This window comes from Xiphophorus hellerii, chromosome 17, assembly GCF_003331165.1.
Source record: "Xiphophorus hellerii strain 12219 chromosome 17, Xiphophorus_hellerii-4.1, whole genome shotgun sequence".
Taxonomy (NCBI): domain Eukaryota; kingdom Metazoa; phylum Chordata; class Actinopteri; order Cyprinodontiformes; family Poeciliidae; genus Xiphophorus; species Xiphophorus hellerii.
The window spans coordinates 15,278,337-15,291,104 of NC_045688.1; the positions used below are offsets into that span (position 1 = coordinate 15,278,337).

General features: G+C 40.6%; 1 protein-coding gene across 8 annotated transcripts in view; it reads right to left on the reverse strand.

Annotated features, from left to right (window-relative positions):
• Window positions 1-2,125: 2,125 nt before the first annotated feature.
• Window positions 2,126-12,768, reverse strand: part of sox5 (SRY-box transcription factor 5) — a 102,967-nt gene continuing 92,324 nt past the window's right edge. For 7 of the 8 annotated variants that reach the window (XM_032589330.1, XM_032589328.1, XM_032589327.1 and 4 more), the window contains 4 exons: window positions 11,465-11,567; window positions 10,131-10,304; window positions 7,926-8,142; window positions 2,126-6,321 (listed from right to left, as the gene is read on the reverse strand). In XM_032589330.1, coding sequence (XP_032445221.1) covers window positions 6,024-6,321; window positions 7,926-8,142; window positions 10,131-10,304; window positions 11,465-11,567 — 792 coding nt within the window. In that variant the 3' untranslated portion in view covers window positions 2,126-6,023. The remainder of the gene's footprint in view (window positions 6,322-7,925; window positions 8,143-10,130; window positions 10,305-11,464; window positions 11,568-12,768) is intronic. The other variant, XM_032589333.1, reaches the window with a different exon arrangement.

Genomic DNA, 12,768 nt, shown 5'->3' on the forward strand with positions numbered 1-12,768 from the left:
CATTAGATGTGTAATGCATAAACGTTCAAACATGAATAATGTAAAGGAAGTATAGGAGCTGTAGGGACTGATGGCATTTGGAATTCATCCAAATCAAATCATGTTTTTCATCCCGTCTCCAACCGTTTGACCTCATGGTGTTTAAAACTTAAATACAAATCAATAAAAATAAACTTGAAGTAGATTTTTATTTTACTGTGCTTCAAAGCCTCAAGTTACCTCATCTTTTATACTCTGAAATTTTAATACGCAATCCACAGACTAACAAGTCTTGTTCCCCCCCCCCCTTTTTTTTTAGCTTAATAAAAAAAAAAAAAAAGCTGATGAAATATTAGAAAACAGAAACCTAAACACTTGCTAGAGTTTTTTTCCCTTCCTCTGATACTTGTGCGATTTTTAGTTTTCCGTGATGCTGCAGTTTGTGTGTGTGATGGTACGGCAGACCGGGGATTAGCCGAGCAGCCAGAATCAGAGATGAAAGGAAAAGGCACTGCTCGGAGATAAACACACATTTGTGCTAATATCCCAGTTAGAGGCAAGAATTAATTTCTTTGAAATGTTTTCATAATTGTTTGTTTGCTACTTGTCATCTGGGGAATACAATGTTTAGAAACCAAATCCTAGTCGCACAAAAATATAAAAAGAAAAAAATATATATATATTTTTCAATTCTGCATGAATATTTTTATTTCTAAAAAGTTGATAAAAAATGTAAATATGAAATTAATTTGCATTTATTTTATATATATATATATGAAATAAATAAATTAAAGTGAGGCCTTGGCTAGTGTGCTGCACTCAGCTCAAGCTGCTCTTGTCTCTGTATAATCCTCCTCCTCATGAATACATTAACGCTGCAGCCTTAAACTCAGTTTAGCTGGCGGCTCAGCGTCACAGCACATCCTATTACCGACTTTAAATCATTAATGTGACATCGTTTTCACTCAATTTCCAAACACCCACGGTTGAAAGAGAGGGAGGGGGGGGGGATCCACGGCATGTTTCACCGAGCCGATGCAGGCTGAGCGGCCTGCTCTCGGAGCACACCGCTCAGAGTTTTAGTGTTCGGTGCAGTTTGCACAAGCAGGAAAAGTTCAAGGCAACTGTGCTGATAAAAATAATTTTGCCATTTGATAGTTTTTCCTTCTTTGTTCTGAATTGCTCACCTCCAGCCCACCTCAGGGTGTGTGTGATTTAATCGGAGGCTAACCACTGTTTGCTTCCTTCAGCATTCCCAAACTGCTGACAATAAAATAGAAATCCAAACTCTTTTTCTGCTCCTCAGCTATTCACACACACAAACCTTTTCTCTTTCTCAGGTTCTTTGCCTTCGGGCCGCTTCTGAAAAATTCACGTCGTCCAGACAAACCGAATCCTTCACTTAGTGTATTATTCCGTGAGTTTTGAATCTGCCCCCCCTTCTTGCCTTTTTATTGCATCAAAAGGTGTTTTTTTGGGGGGGGAGGCAGGGGAGTGTGTGTCTGTGAAGTTCTGGTAATTAACAAAGCACATAAAATCCTGTCCTCTGAATGCATTTAGCTTGTTTTTATGCGCCGCGCGTCGGGCAGGGCTGTGGGGGTTGATTGCGGAACATATGGACGCAGATGGGGGACAGCATTTTAATGGGCACGCTGAGTGGGGTTTGGTGTTTTTAACCCCGGAAAATGGAGGCACGAACATTCTCAACATCCATAAGCAGGCATCAATTATACATTTGCGGGGTTTTTTTAAACCTGGTGACAGCAGCAAACATGTTTTTCTTTTTTTTTTTCAGAAAAGTGTCCCTTTCAGGACAGATAACCAGATAACCTTAATTAGGTTATCTGGTTGCTAACAGGCTGTGATTCTTCATCATCTTCTTCCCTCTGATTGGAGGGGCAAGAAGGTGGACTTACCATAATTAACATTATGAATATGATTCAATCACTCAACTTTGCTGATGGCTCACATAATAAGAATAATAAAATAAGTCGTGAGGAAGACATTTCTAATTGCTTTTGGAAGTACCCTTCACTTACTCTGGGTCCAAGTATTTATCGACGCCACACTTTTATTGGTGTAGGGAAAAAAATGTGTGTCTATATGAAAGTTAGTGGCGGGAAAAAATGAGCAGGACCAGCACAAGTTTTACTCAACACATTGCTGTCTTTATTAGAGCCTCGTCTGGCAGTAATACTGAAAAAAAAAAGTGAACTCAGAACAGATGGTGGTGGCAGCCCACGGATTTTTTTTGTTGTTTTTCCTCTTTTTCTTTATTTCGTTGATATTTTTTTCATTTTTTTTGAGAGAGTACTGCGACTCCACTTTTCTGTGGCATGAATAAACATCAATAAAAGAGACAGTAGGGAGAGAAAACCAAAAAAAAAAAAAAGAAATATACAACTTATATTACACTGTGTTATGAACAAAATATAAATCTATAACTCTATGTTATATTTACATAATTATCTTTCTTGATTTTTTTTTTCAAGTTGAGATGGTAAGATAGTTTTTTGTTGTAATAATTCTTACTTTGTTGTGAGCTCCACTCGTGACTTGATTGTCTTAAATAATATTTTCATTGTCTTGTCATGGGGACAGACCTTGCCAGCAGGGATGATTGATGTCTTTAATGCCCCACACGCTCTCCTGATTCCTCTCTCCAGCAACAGTGTGGTGATAACAGGGGTGACTTTACAGCATAATTAAGACCCAGAAGCTCTTTATGTGGAACATTTATATAGCGATTTAAAGAAGAAGAAAACAAAAAATAGATAGGGGGGTTTTGGGGATCATTAAGCGACGTCACACCTGAAGAGTAGTCATGGCTCCTGTAGCGTCGCGTGGAGCTCAAACAAAGCAAAGGGCTCCAGATGAGGGAGGTTAGAGATACCGCCGGGCCGCCTCGCATGCCGACATGGTGAAACACTCCTGCTGGGTCAGAGTAAACTCTGCTCTCCTGTGATAATGATGATGATTGGATGAAAGAAAATCACTGCTATTACAAAAACATTCTAGATATGTACAGGGTTGAAAAAAGCAAACAGCATAGGATTTGTTTAGTTTCAATAATAATCTCTTTATATTGTCGGCGTGTGTTTTAGTGATTGTGAGTGAAGACGGTTGAATACACTAATCAGCATGAATGTCAAATAAGGGAGTTTAGATGATGAATTAAATATCTATAACTCTTAAATTAGAGTAAATAAAAAAAAATAGACCCACGTAAACTGAACTTTAAGATAAGCTGTGTACTATTTTATCAGTCGACTAAAATCAGTTTTTCTTTGTATAGGACCAAATTACATCTGTGAAAAGATCTTAAAATTATTACATTTTTTTACTGATATTTTTATTATTACATAAGCCGTTCTACAGCCCCTTTGAGAACATTCATCATCTTGATGCGGTCCGAAATGTAAGGTTTGAATATGCATATTGTCAGGGCCAATCCAGACGCGCAATGGTGGGCAGTTGTACTCCAGAGCTAGATGTTACGTGAGTTTGGGACACCCAACTGTGTCTTAATGTCCAGCTATTCGTTGAATGAGGAGAAATTGGTTAGAATCTTCTGGAACAACCCAGAAACCACAATGGCTGAAGTTCTACTGCATGGCCTTACATTTCTTCAAGTAAAGATTAGCAAGATTGATTGGAGGATTCAAGGTGATGCTTGTAAAATTAAGAAAACTGCACCAACTGCTACACATCATGTTGGGCAAATGTTTTGATGTCAGTGATTCTGCTAGATGGTTACAAAAATCGGTTATCCTGTTGGAAGCAACCAATTATAAACGTTCAAAACTGGTTTCAGAATAGTTAAAGCAGGCTAGCATTGTTTGCTGACCACTCCCAATTTTAGCCCGATTTATAACGTATGCTGCAGTCTTCATGCAAACTGAGCAATTTAAAGAGCCAGTGGTCAATAATCAGACAGAATTATGAAAATACAATGTCATGGCTTGGGAAAATGTGGAGTTCAAGTACAACTTGCTAAGGTGTGTTTAACAAGACATATAAAACAATTCTGACTCTTGTTTTATACAACATATTCCTTTTTTAAAAATTCATGTTTATATATATATATCTTATCAGTCCAGCTTAAAATAAGGAATGTTCAAATGTGTTAATCAGTTGACATTCATTCCGATCAAGAGTATGTAAACCTCTGGGCGGGGCTGTGGACGTGAGAATCCCAGCAGATGTTTCACTGCGTCTCGGCTCAGCGGCTCAGCTAGTAAACGGGGACAGGTCTTTGTTCACAGAAATCCTTCAAATCATTCTCAAAGAAAACAACAACAACAAAAAGAGGAAACCTTCACATTGTACATGGTGATAATCATTACAAATAAAATTATAACAATAATAAAAAATATTAATGTTCTTTATCTCTGACTGCAGAGAGTCTGAGTGCTTCGTAGAAATGGGCATGGACATAAAAAAAAAAAAGTCTTCAGCGTCTTTAGAGGAGCTCGCTGTCCTAACTGAGCCACACATCCGTCCGCAGGGGTTAATACAAGTCAAAACAGATTTAGGAGGGGAAAAGAAAGACAAACAAACAAAAACAAAGCAAGGTAAAAGAACAACTTCTGCTTAAATCTAAATCCTACCAGCTAAATAGAATAATGTTTCAGTGACCGTTTCATACGGGCACAAAAACCTGATAAGGAGGAGAAAAATAAATTATACTGTACATAACTTACTTAACTCAGGAAACGCTGACCATCCTCTTAATTATGGTTAATAATAATAATAATAATAATATTAGACTAGAGGCAGTTTTAAAGAAAAAATAATAATAAAATACAGAAACACTGACTGCACTCCGGCTCCACCCACTGGCTTACAGCAGGACGACGTTGATTGGAGGGAGCAGAAAACACTTAGACACAACAATAGCTTTCTGTGTGTGTGTGCGTGAGAGAGAGAGAGAGAGAGTGTGTGTGTGTGTGTGTGTGTGTGTGTGTGTGTGTGTGTGTGTTACAGCGCATTAACAGCAGCAGAACAAGTTTCTTATCCTTCAAGATTTTGTTTTAGCGCCTTTTTTTTTTTGTTGTTGCTCTAAACCAAAAACAAAAGTGCTGTAAGCAACACACACCGACGCGCACCTGTCGGATGTTTCAGGAGAAGTCGTGCTGATGATGATTTTTTAACTTTTTTTTTTTTGCCCTACACGATATCGAGATGGAGACAGGAGGGACGGAGTGAGAAGAAAACTCGTGGATTGTCTCACAAACACAGTGCTTTCGATTCCTCTCCGGGACACCTCCCCCCCCTCGATCGGGTCCCCTCTGTCTCCTCCCCCTGAGCGGTGGCGGGAGAGAAAGAGAGGCGAGTGGAGGCACCGATAGCACACCGCTAGGCTGAGGATTCGGTTAAAAATAAAGGTCTGATGTCTTTCAGGTGCTTTACAACAAAAGGGAGGGGAAAAAAAAGAAAAGTCTCTTTTTTTCTATTATTCAAACTTGTAGCACAAAAAACAACAAATCACATTCACAAGCCACTTATTGGCACCGTGTACCTGAGTGAGAATATTATAGAACCAAAGAACAAAAAAAGCTGTTTCTTAAAAGTGTCTCTTGATAATAAACAGGTCCGCCGTCCTAAAGTGTCATCTGTTAGCCTTTGACAGGTCCGCTGTTTTAGTTTTTCAGTTTAAAATGTCTCCTTTCCCTCCAGATCGGACTGAAAAGGGTTGATTTTTATAAACGTCTTCTCACTTGTGGCATCACACTCTCGCAGTAGTACTTGAATATTCCTCAGTGAGCTTTAAACTGGCTTCCTCCCAGACTCCAGCATGTGTAACAGTCAGTGTGAGTGACAGGTCCTGTGCTTCCATTGATTGATCAGATGCTGGTATCAGGACTCCAGTGGGAGGGGAAGGGGAGCTGGCTCTGCCGAAAGAGTCCGTGTTAGTCAGGAGAAGAGGGGATGGGAGGTGTTTTTATCTTTTAAACTGGAGGTGATTGGCGAAATACAAACTCCTCTTCCTGACTGATGTGTTTAGGGTCTTTAGAGCGCCACCGGCAGTGACCGGTGCCGCCTTAATGGGGGATATGGTTGTCGTTGTCGCTGGCGTAGTCGGCCTCTTCGTCCTCGTAGTCAAAATCATCGTACACGTCACCGTTGCTGTCGTCTAGCCGCAGCTCCTCCTCCTTGATCCGTGTCTCGTCCCCCTTCAGTCCGGGCATGTGGGGGTTCTGGTGGTGGTTGGCGTTGGGCTCTGGGCTGCTGGACATACTTGAGTGCTCTGAGGGCATCTGGGGGGAGGGCATCCCTGCCATTGAAAGGGCACCTGGGTAGACCATGCCTGCAGAGGATAAGGGCAGCTGGCCCTGCTGCCTGTATTCACAAAAAGAAAGGAAAGTAAGGAGTAACGTCAGAAATATGCTGTAGCCAGTAAGGTGAAACCTTTGCCTCGTTTCCACTGTGCTCAACAGAAATTTCCACGGCCAGTTGGACTTCAACGGGGCAGGCAGGGTTGAACCCAAACACCTAACGTTGAATCAGACGAGTGCAACGACAAATTAGACGCACAAGAATGACATTTTTCTGTTCCCTAATCAATGCTGTGTTGAGAGGTGCCAGTAGTTCCACTCTTACCATACCATACAACTATCCAATGGGCCTACACCTGAATGGGGCCCAGGAACAGCGTGGTACAGATCGGTTGTATGGGCCCCTTTTATAATAGACAAAAAGAAAATAGCTTGCCGAACCGTACCACTCAATGGAAACGAGGCATTTGTTGATAGCCCTGCTTAACAACTGAAGCAATCTTTCTTTCTTGTAGAATAAGATGTTTTAGAGGTTCAACTATATTTTTGCCATATGAAAATACAAGCATTTCTTATCAAAGTTGAGCCTGACCTACGAAGCACTATCTAGTGGATGTATGCATGTGACTTTGTAACTGTGTGTGTATGTAACAATTCACCCTCTACTTTGGTTTAAAAGGTTTGCTTCTTTTAAACCAAACCATGTTGGAACCATTTCCCTGATTACCACCATCAGAGCATACAGAGTCTTAAAAGGTTACTGTCGGAAAAAAAAAGTCTAAACTTCCTTTAATTCCAGTTTGACTCGGTGTATTTCAGTGCTGTAGTCCTTCTCTGCCTGTTGTTCGTGGCCAAGCAGCTAGCTAAAAGGCAGCTATTAACTTTTACCTACTCTTTAAAGAGAAACTTCAACTATTTTTCAGCACAAACTATGATTCGGAAAAATAAAATGTATCCCATTACAAATAAAGGGTCCTTTTACACAATTTAGCTTTAATTTAATTGTAAATATGATGAAAGTGAGGTAGCTTTATTGCATGTTGTTATACCTGCAGGTAAAACATTACTGACCCAGGCCTACATTTTGGGTATTTGGTACAAAGCTACTTGCATTAACTTGGTTTGTTTCAAAAGAACAATTACAGGAAGATCCAAAAATGAGAATAGTACACATAAATTTAAAGTAGAGATGCACCAGAGTTTATCTACCAAATGATGATTTCAGGTTTGTTGTAAACACTGAAATATTTTTACTCGACGTTCTGCAACAAAGCACCTTTTCTTCGTCCTCTTACTTCCTTTTTGAACACGTCACTGATAGTGAATTTTTTCCTTTGTATTAACTTCTGTACTGAAGAGTGTTGTTATGGCAGACTGGTAAAGTTTAAATGTTAATGATCTGAAAAAGGTCCCACAGGCTGGTTAAGCTGAAACACGTCTGATGGGTCACCAGCCAATTTCTTAGTGCATCTCGTTGGTCAAAATCCTTATTAGTAACTATGATATATTTACATAAAAACTAAAAGAAGAGGAAAAGCAAATTTACATTCAGTCTCTGCGTTTAAAACAGAAATAGAATGATGAGGAAAAAAAATCCTATAAATTCTGATCTTTTTATTTGCAAAACAAACAAAATCCTCCTGGACCTAGAACTACCCAGTCCCTCACCCTACGCTGAAGTATTGTCTCATCTCCTGCCTGCGGGACCTCATGATGGCCTTGTACTCGCCGATGCGCAGCTTCTTGCCGTCCACCAGGCAGGTGCGTTTGGGCCGCGGCTTGTACTTGTAGTCCGGGTATTTCTCCAGGTGCTGCTTGCTGAGGCGAGCCTGCTCCTCGTAGTAAGGCTGCTTCTCCAGGTTGGTCATGGCTTTCCACCTCGAACCTGGAGACAGATGGAAAACAGTCGTTAGCTTTTATTAGCTGCTGCTTTTCTTTGAGACAACTTCCCACAGAAGGCCTGTTGTAGGGCTGGACAATATGGCTGAAAAACCTAACATGATATATGCATTTCATGTCTACAATGGTGTATTAGGGCCTTTGTAGATAGAGAAAAAATTTGACAAAAAGCACTAAAATTTCCAGATTAATGTCTAGAAATTAACTTTTTTTAAAATTACAATTGTTCTAATACACTATTGTACATAGCAGTTGATATCGATAATCAATTTGGTTTTTGTTAAAAATATCTGAAATACTGCCAAATTGGTAGCGTGATTCTTATTTTTATTTTGTAAAGCAGTTATGAGGCATGGGGGTAAAGCTGAAACTGTTGCTGCGCAAGTTACTCAACAGGCTGTTGCTAAGTAACCAAAGAGTGAGTAAGTTGGGCTACGTTCACACTACAGCCGTTAATACTCAATTCCGATTTTAAACTTTTTTGTGTGCGGTCGTTCACATTTCCAAATACATGAGACTTGTATGTGACTTGACGCGTGAACTGCAAGCAATGTAAAAGTGTCCGCATGTCCAGCAGAGGGCGCAATAATGCGAGCGTGCTCGGTGTTTATGGAAGTACATGTGGATGATAATGGTGGAACATAGTTTGCAATTTATTTATTGCATATTAGCTATTTTAATTTTCATTATTGTCCTCCATTGTTGTTGTTTTACTTCCCTCTTCTGGGTATCAGGATGCAGAATAGTGACTTTTATTGTGTATCACTGACATACAGGTGGGATGTCGTACAAAGGCAGGTCACATTGGAAAAGGTCGGATACGTGTTGGATTTAGAACCACGTATCCAAGTAGCCCGGGTCAAATCTGTATAGACTGACATGAAAAGATGAGAGAGGTCACAGAAGGTTAAAAAAAATCTGATTTGGGTCACCTCAGTCTGCAGTGTGAATGTAGTCTTAGTTGATGCCACATTGAGCAGTAAAGTCTTTCCTGTGCCTACATCCCCCAGAATGCTGTGAGATTCTGGATTGGAGTTCAGTGAAATGATTGAATATTCTATCAGACGTATTATCTATTAATATTAATCATGCAATATTTATTTATTGTCCAGACCTATCTTTCAGCGCAGTCACTGATTACTACTAGTCCTGACATTTCTTTGAAAACATGACCGTCCGCATGCAGATTGGCTACTCTGACTGATGTGTGGTGTAGGACGCTCACCAAACAGTTTAAACTGATACAAGTGAGAATGAGCTTAGAACACACACACACACACACACACACACGCAGTGTGGTGCTGGAAGTGGCACCCGGAACGAGAACGCAAAAGAGAGCAAAAGAGGGTTAATGAGGAGCACCGCTGGGACGACAGGTACTCATCTCAACTAATGAGGACTTCACTTAACCTGCTGTCATCTCTCAGCTCGGTTGCTGCTCACAGATCTGTACTGTGTGTGTGTGTGTGGGTGGGTGGAAAATCTTGTGCCTGTCTTCCTCTGTGTGTGTGTGTGCTTCATATCTGGTCTGAATTTGCACTTGACTACTGTATGTTTAATGGGTAAAAGCTGTCAGTGCGCGGCTGTTCTCTCCCCCTCTCTCTTTTCTCCCTCTCTCTGTGTTCTGCGATCTGTTAGCAATCGAGAGCGCGGAGGCTTATTAAAACCAGATTTCCCTGTGTTATAAAACGCTTAGGAGCTCTTTAAAATGTCAGGGCCGATCCCGGCGGTCTGGGGGAAATGTCAGGCGGCCTTGCGCTGCTTGTTTAATGCATAATGAATTATATCATCATTTGTCGTGGTGGTGCTCTCCCCCAGCCTTTCATTAACGCCCGCTTACACAACGCCGCCGTAGTACGAAAGCAGCATTAGTTTGCAATGCATGTGTGTGTGTGTGTGTCTGTGAGACGGAGAGATGGCTTATATGATAAGGACGCAGCGAGCGCATTGAGCTGCTGAAGGGCGGTAGTTTACCGAGGATCTTGCTGATGTTGGAGTTGTGCATGTCTGGGAAGGCCTGGAGGATCTTCCGCCTCTCGTCCTTGGCCCAAACCATGAAGGCGTTCATCGGCCGCTTAATGTGCGGCTCGTTGTTGTTCCTGCCACGCGTTTCCCGAAATATTCTGGAGTCGGACACGCTGGGGGATCCTGAGGAGGAAGACCGGTCAGGAGGAGACAATAATTATGCAATGTAAAAAAAGAAAGTGTAGATCAACTTTTGTGCAAGGTTGAAGCACACACTGCAAAAAATACAAAATGTTACTAAGTGTTTTTGGTCTTGTTTCTAGTGCAAATATCTTAGTTTTGTCTTATTTCAAGTCTGCTAACTTACAAAAGTACTTGTTCCACTGGCAGATTATTTCACTTATAACATTGGATATAACCGCATTCTTGATTGTTTTTCTGCTAAAATACCCAAAGGTGACAAGTTTTGATAGCATCCATTTAAAATGTACTGGTATTTCAGAGTTTGTAATGCTGGGCAAGGTTCCCACCTCGATCTTACAACCACAGACCAACATCCCAGTAGAGTTTATCAGACTCTAGATATTTATGCTCCAGGTGTTGGGACAGAAAAGGTTTGGTGAGCCTAAGCTGCTGATAGTTAGATACTTTAAATCTGAATCATTCCTCTGACTGGTGAGGTTCACATTAGTTGTCATGTTCAGTTTATTTTATACACCACAGTAGTTCAAAGTTCTTTACTCCATAAAAACTTAATAAAGTAAACAATTATGAAATAGCAATAAATAAATTTTTGTCAAATACAATGATCAATTTTGCAGATTATTATTAATCAAATGCATTTAAAAGGACTCTCTGTTTATGCAGTTTTCTGTAAGTTTGTTCCAAATTAGTGGAGCATAGAAGCTGAATGCTGCCTGAGTACATATTTTGTAGAAGTATAAATATTAAAAATATCAAACCACTTTTTTAAATTGAATGTTTTCTTATCTTTAAAATTTAAAAGGTGGCAAAAAGAAATGGGACTTAGATCATATTTGTACCTCAGGAAAAAAGAAAGGTAGTGAATACTAATTAAAGACTTACAAAATCTCAAAGCTAGCATAAAATGAAAACAATGGTTTCAGTAATATTTGTTAAACTATTTTCAGTTTAAAATTAAAGTTTAAATAAAATAAAATCAGAGTCAGATTATGCTAAAGCAATAAAAGATGAATTTTTACTTCAGCATATTTGTATCAGTTGTGCAACTCATCTTTCCTTTAAAGTTCAGATATTCTGAATGTGAGAATCCTTCCTTTGGCATTTTGTGTGTGTGTGTGTGTGGGTGTGTGCGTGCGTACCGTCGGAGTCTCCACTCATGGTGAAGTCCAGCATGGCGTGGCTGAACTTGTCGTCGGCCTGCTGCTTCAGCTGCTGACTCAAACTCTCCAAGGCAGCTTTGTCCTAAACGGTTCACAGTAGCAGTCGGTCAGTGTCTGAGTCATACGCTGGGAAAACATGAATGAAACTCCAAACCTGCACTTCTGACTGGCAGCTCCCAGTCCAACTACTCTCATATCTTTACAAAAAAAATGTTTTCTCTCGTTTTAGACATCCGAGGTGAAAATGAACAATTGTTAAATGTTATAAAAATATATATTTTTCCCCCCCAAACAGACAATCTGTTTGACGTGGAAATGTTAAAAGCCTGAACACACATCTGCGTTTTGAGTGTGTTTCCATGTAAAAGAATGTTGATTTTACTCCGGTTTGGATGTTTACTGTTATGTGAGTGCGCTGCTGATTAAGTGTGTGTGTGTGTGTAGCAACTCCTGGCAGCCACCTGCGAGAGTGGAGTGCGGCGGCTTGCCTCTCTCTTGCAGAGGCCCCCGAGGGTCGACGCATTAGAGGGAGAGAGCGCAGCGCGGACGAGAGCGGGGCCACGCCGCGCGGCCCCCTGGGTATTTATTACAACCAATAAAAGGCTGATTTACTGAGCATTTACATGCCTAATGCAAGCAGCCGGCACACACTGCGCTGGAGCTCGGCTGATGCTCGCTCGTGTGCGCACACGCACGCACACACACAGGCGGCGCGGCACCAGCGCCAACGTTTTACAGTTTAATTACACGATTAGGAGCTCTACCCAAAACACGGCCGTCTTCTAAAACGATGTTCCGGAAAGTGTCCTCCTCCATTTCCATGTGACCCTGGTGAGCCGGGTGGCTGCAAGCAGGGAGGGCAGAATGCTAATGAAATGCATTTTATCTATTTTTTTTTTAGTCCAACGCTGTTTAATTGTTAGAGATAATTTCCCCCTGCCTCCCCCCAATAGGTTGGAATAAATAGGGAAGAGGAAGAATAAAAGCTCTAAATGTTTCAAAAGCATTTTAGTTTTAATTTCTTCTGCTTTTATAAATGCATAATAACCCTCAATGGTTTGGAGTTAGTCATTTTGTATGTAAATCAGAAATATTTTAGGAGTTTTTCCCTCATTTTGCTCTAATGAAAGCCTCATTCAGTCCTTGTTCCAGGAAAAAAATAGAGCACAAAATGTCTCCTCACACTTTCAGATTTTAAGATTAAATATGCGCTCTCAGTTGGCTTTATGGAGTGTGTGTGTGTGTGAGAGCAGAGACAGAGTGGATGACAGCCTAGTCTGACA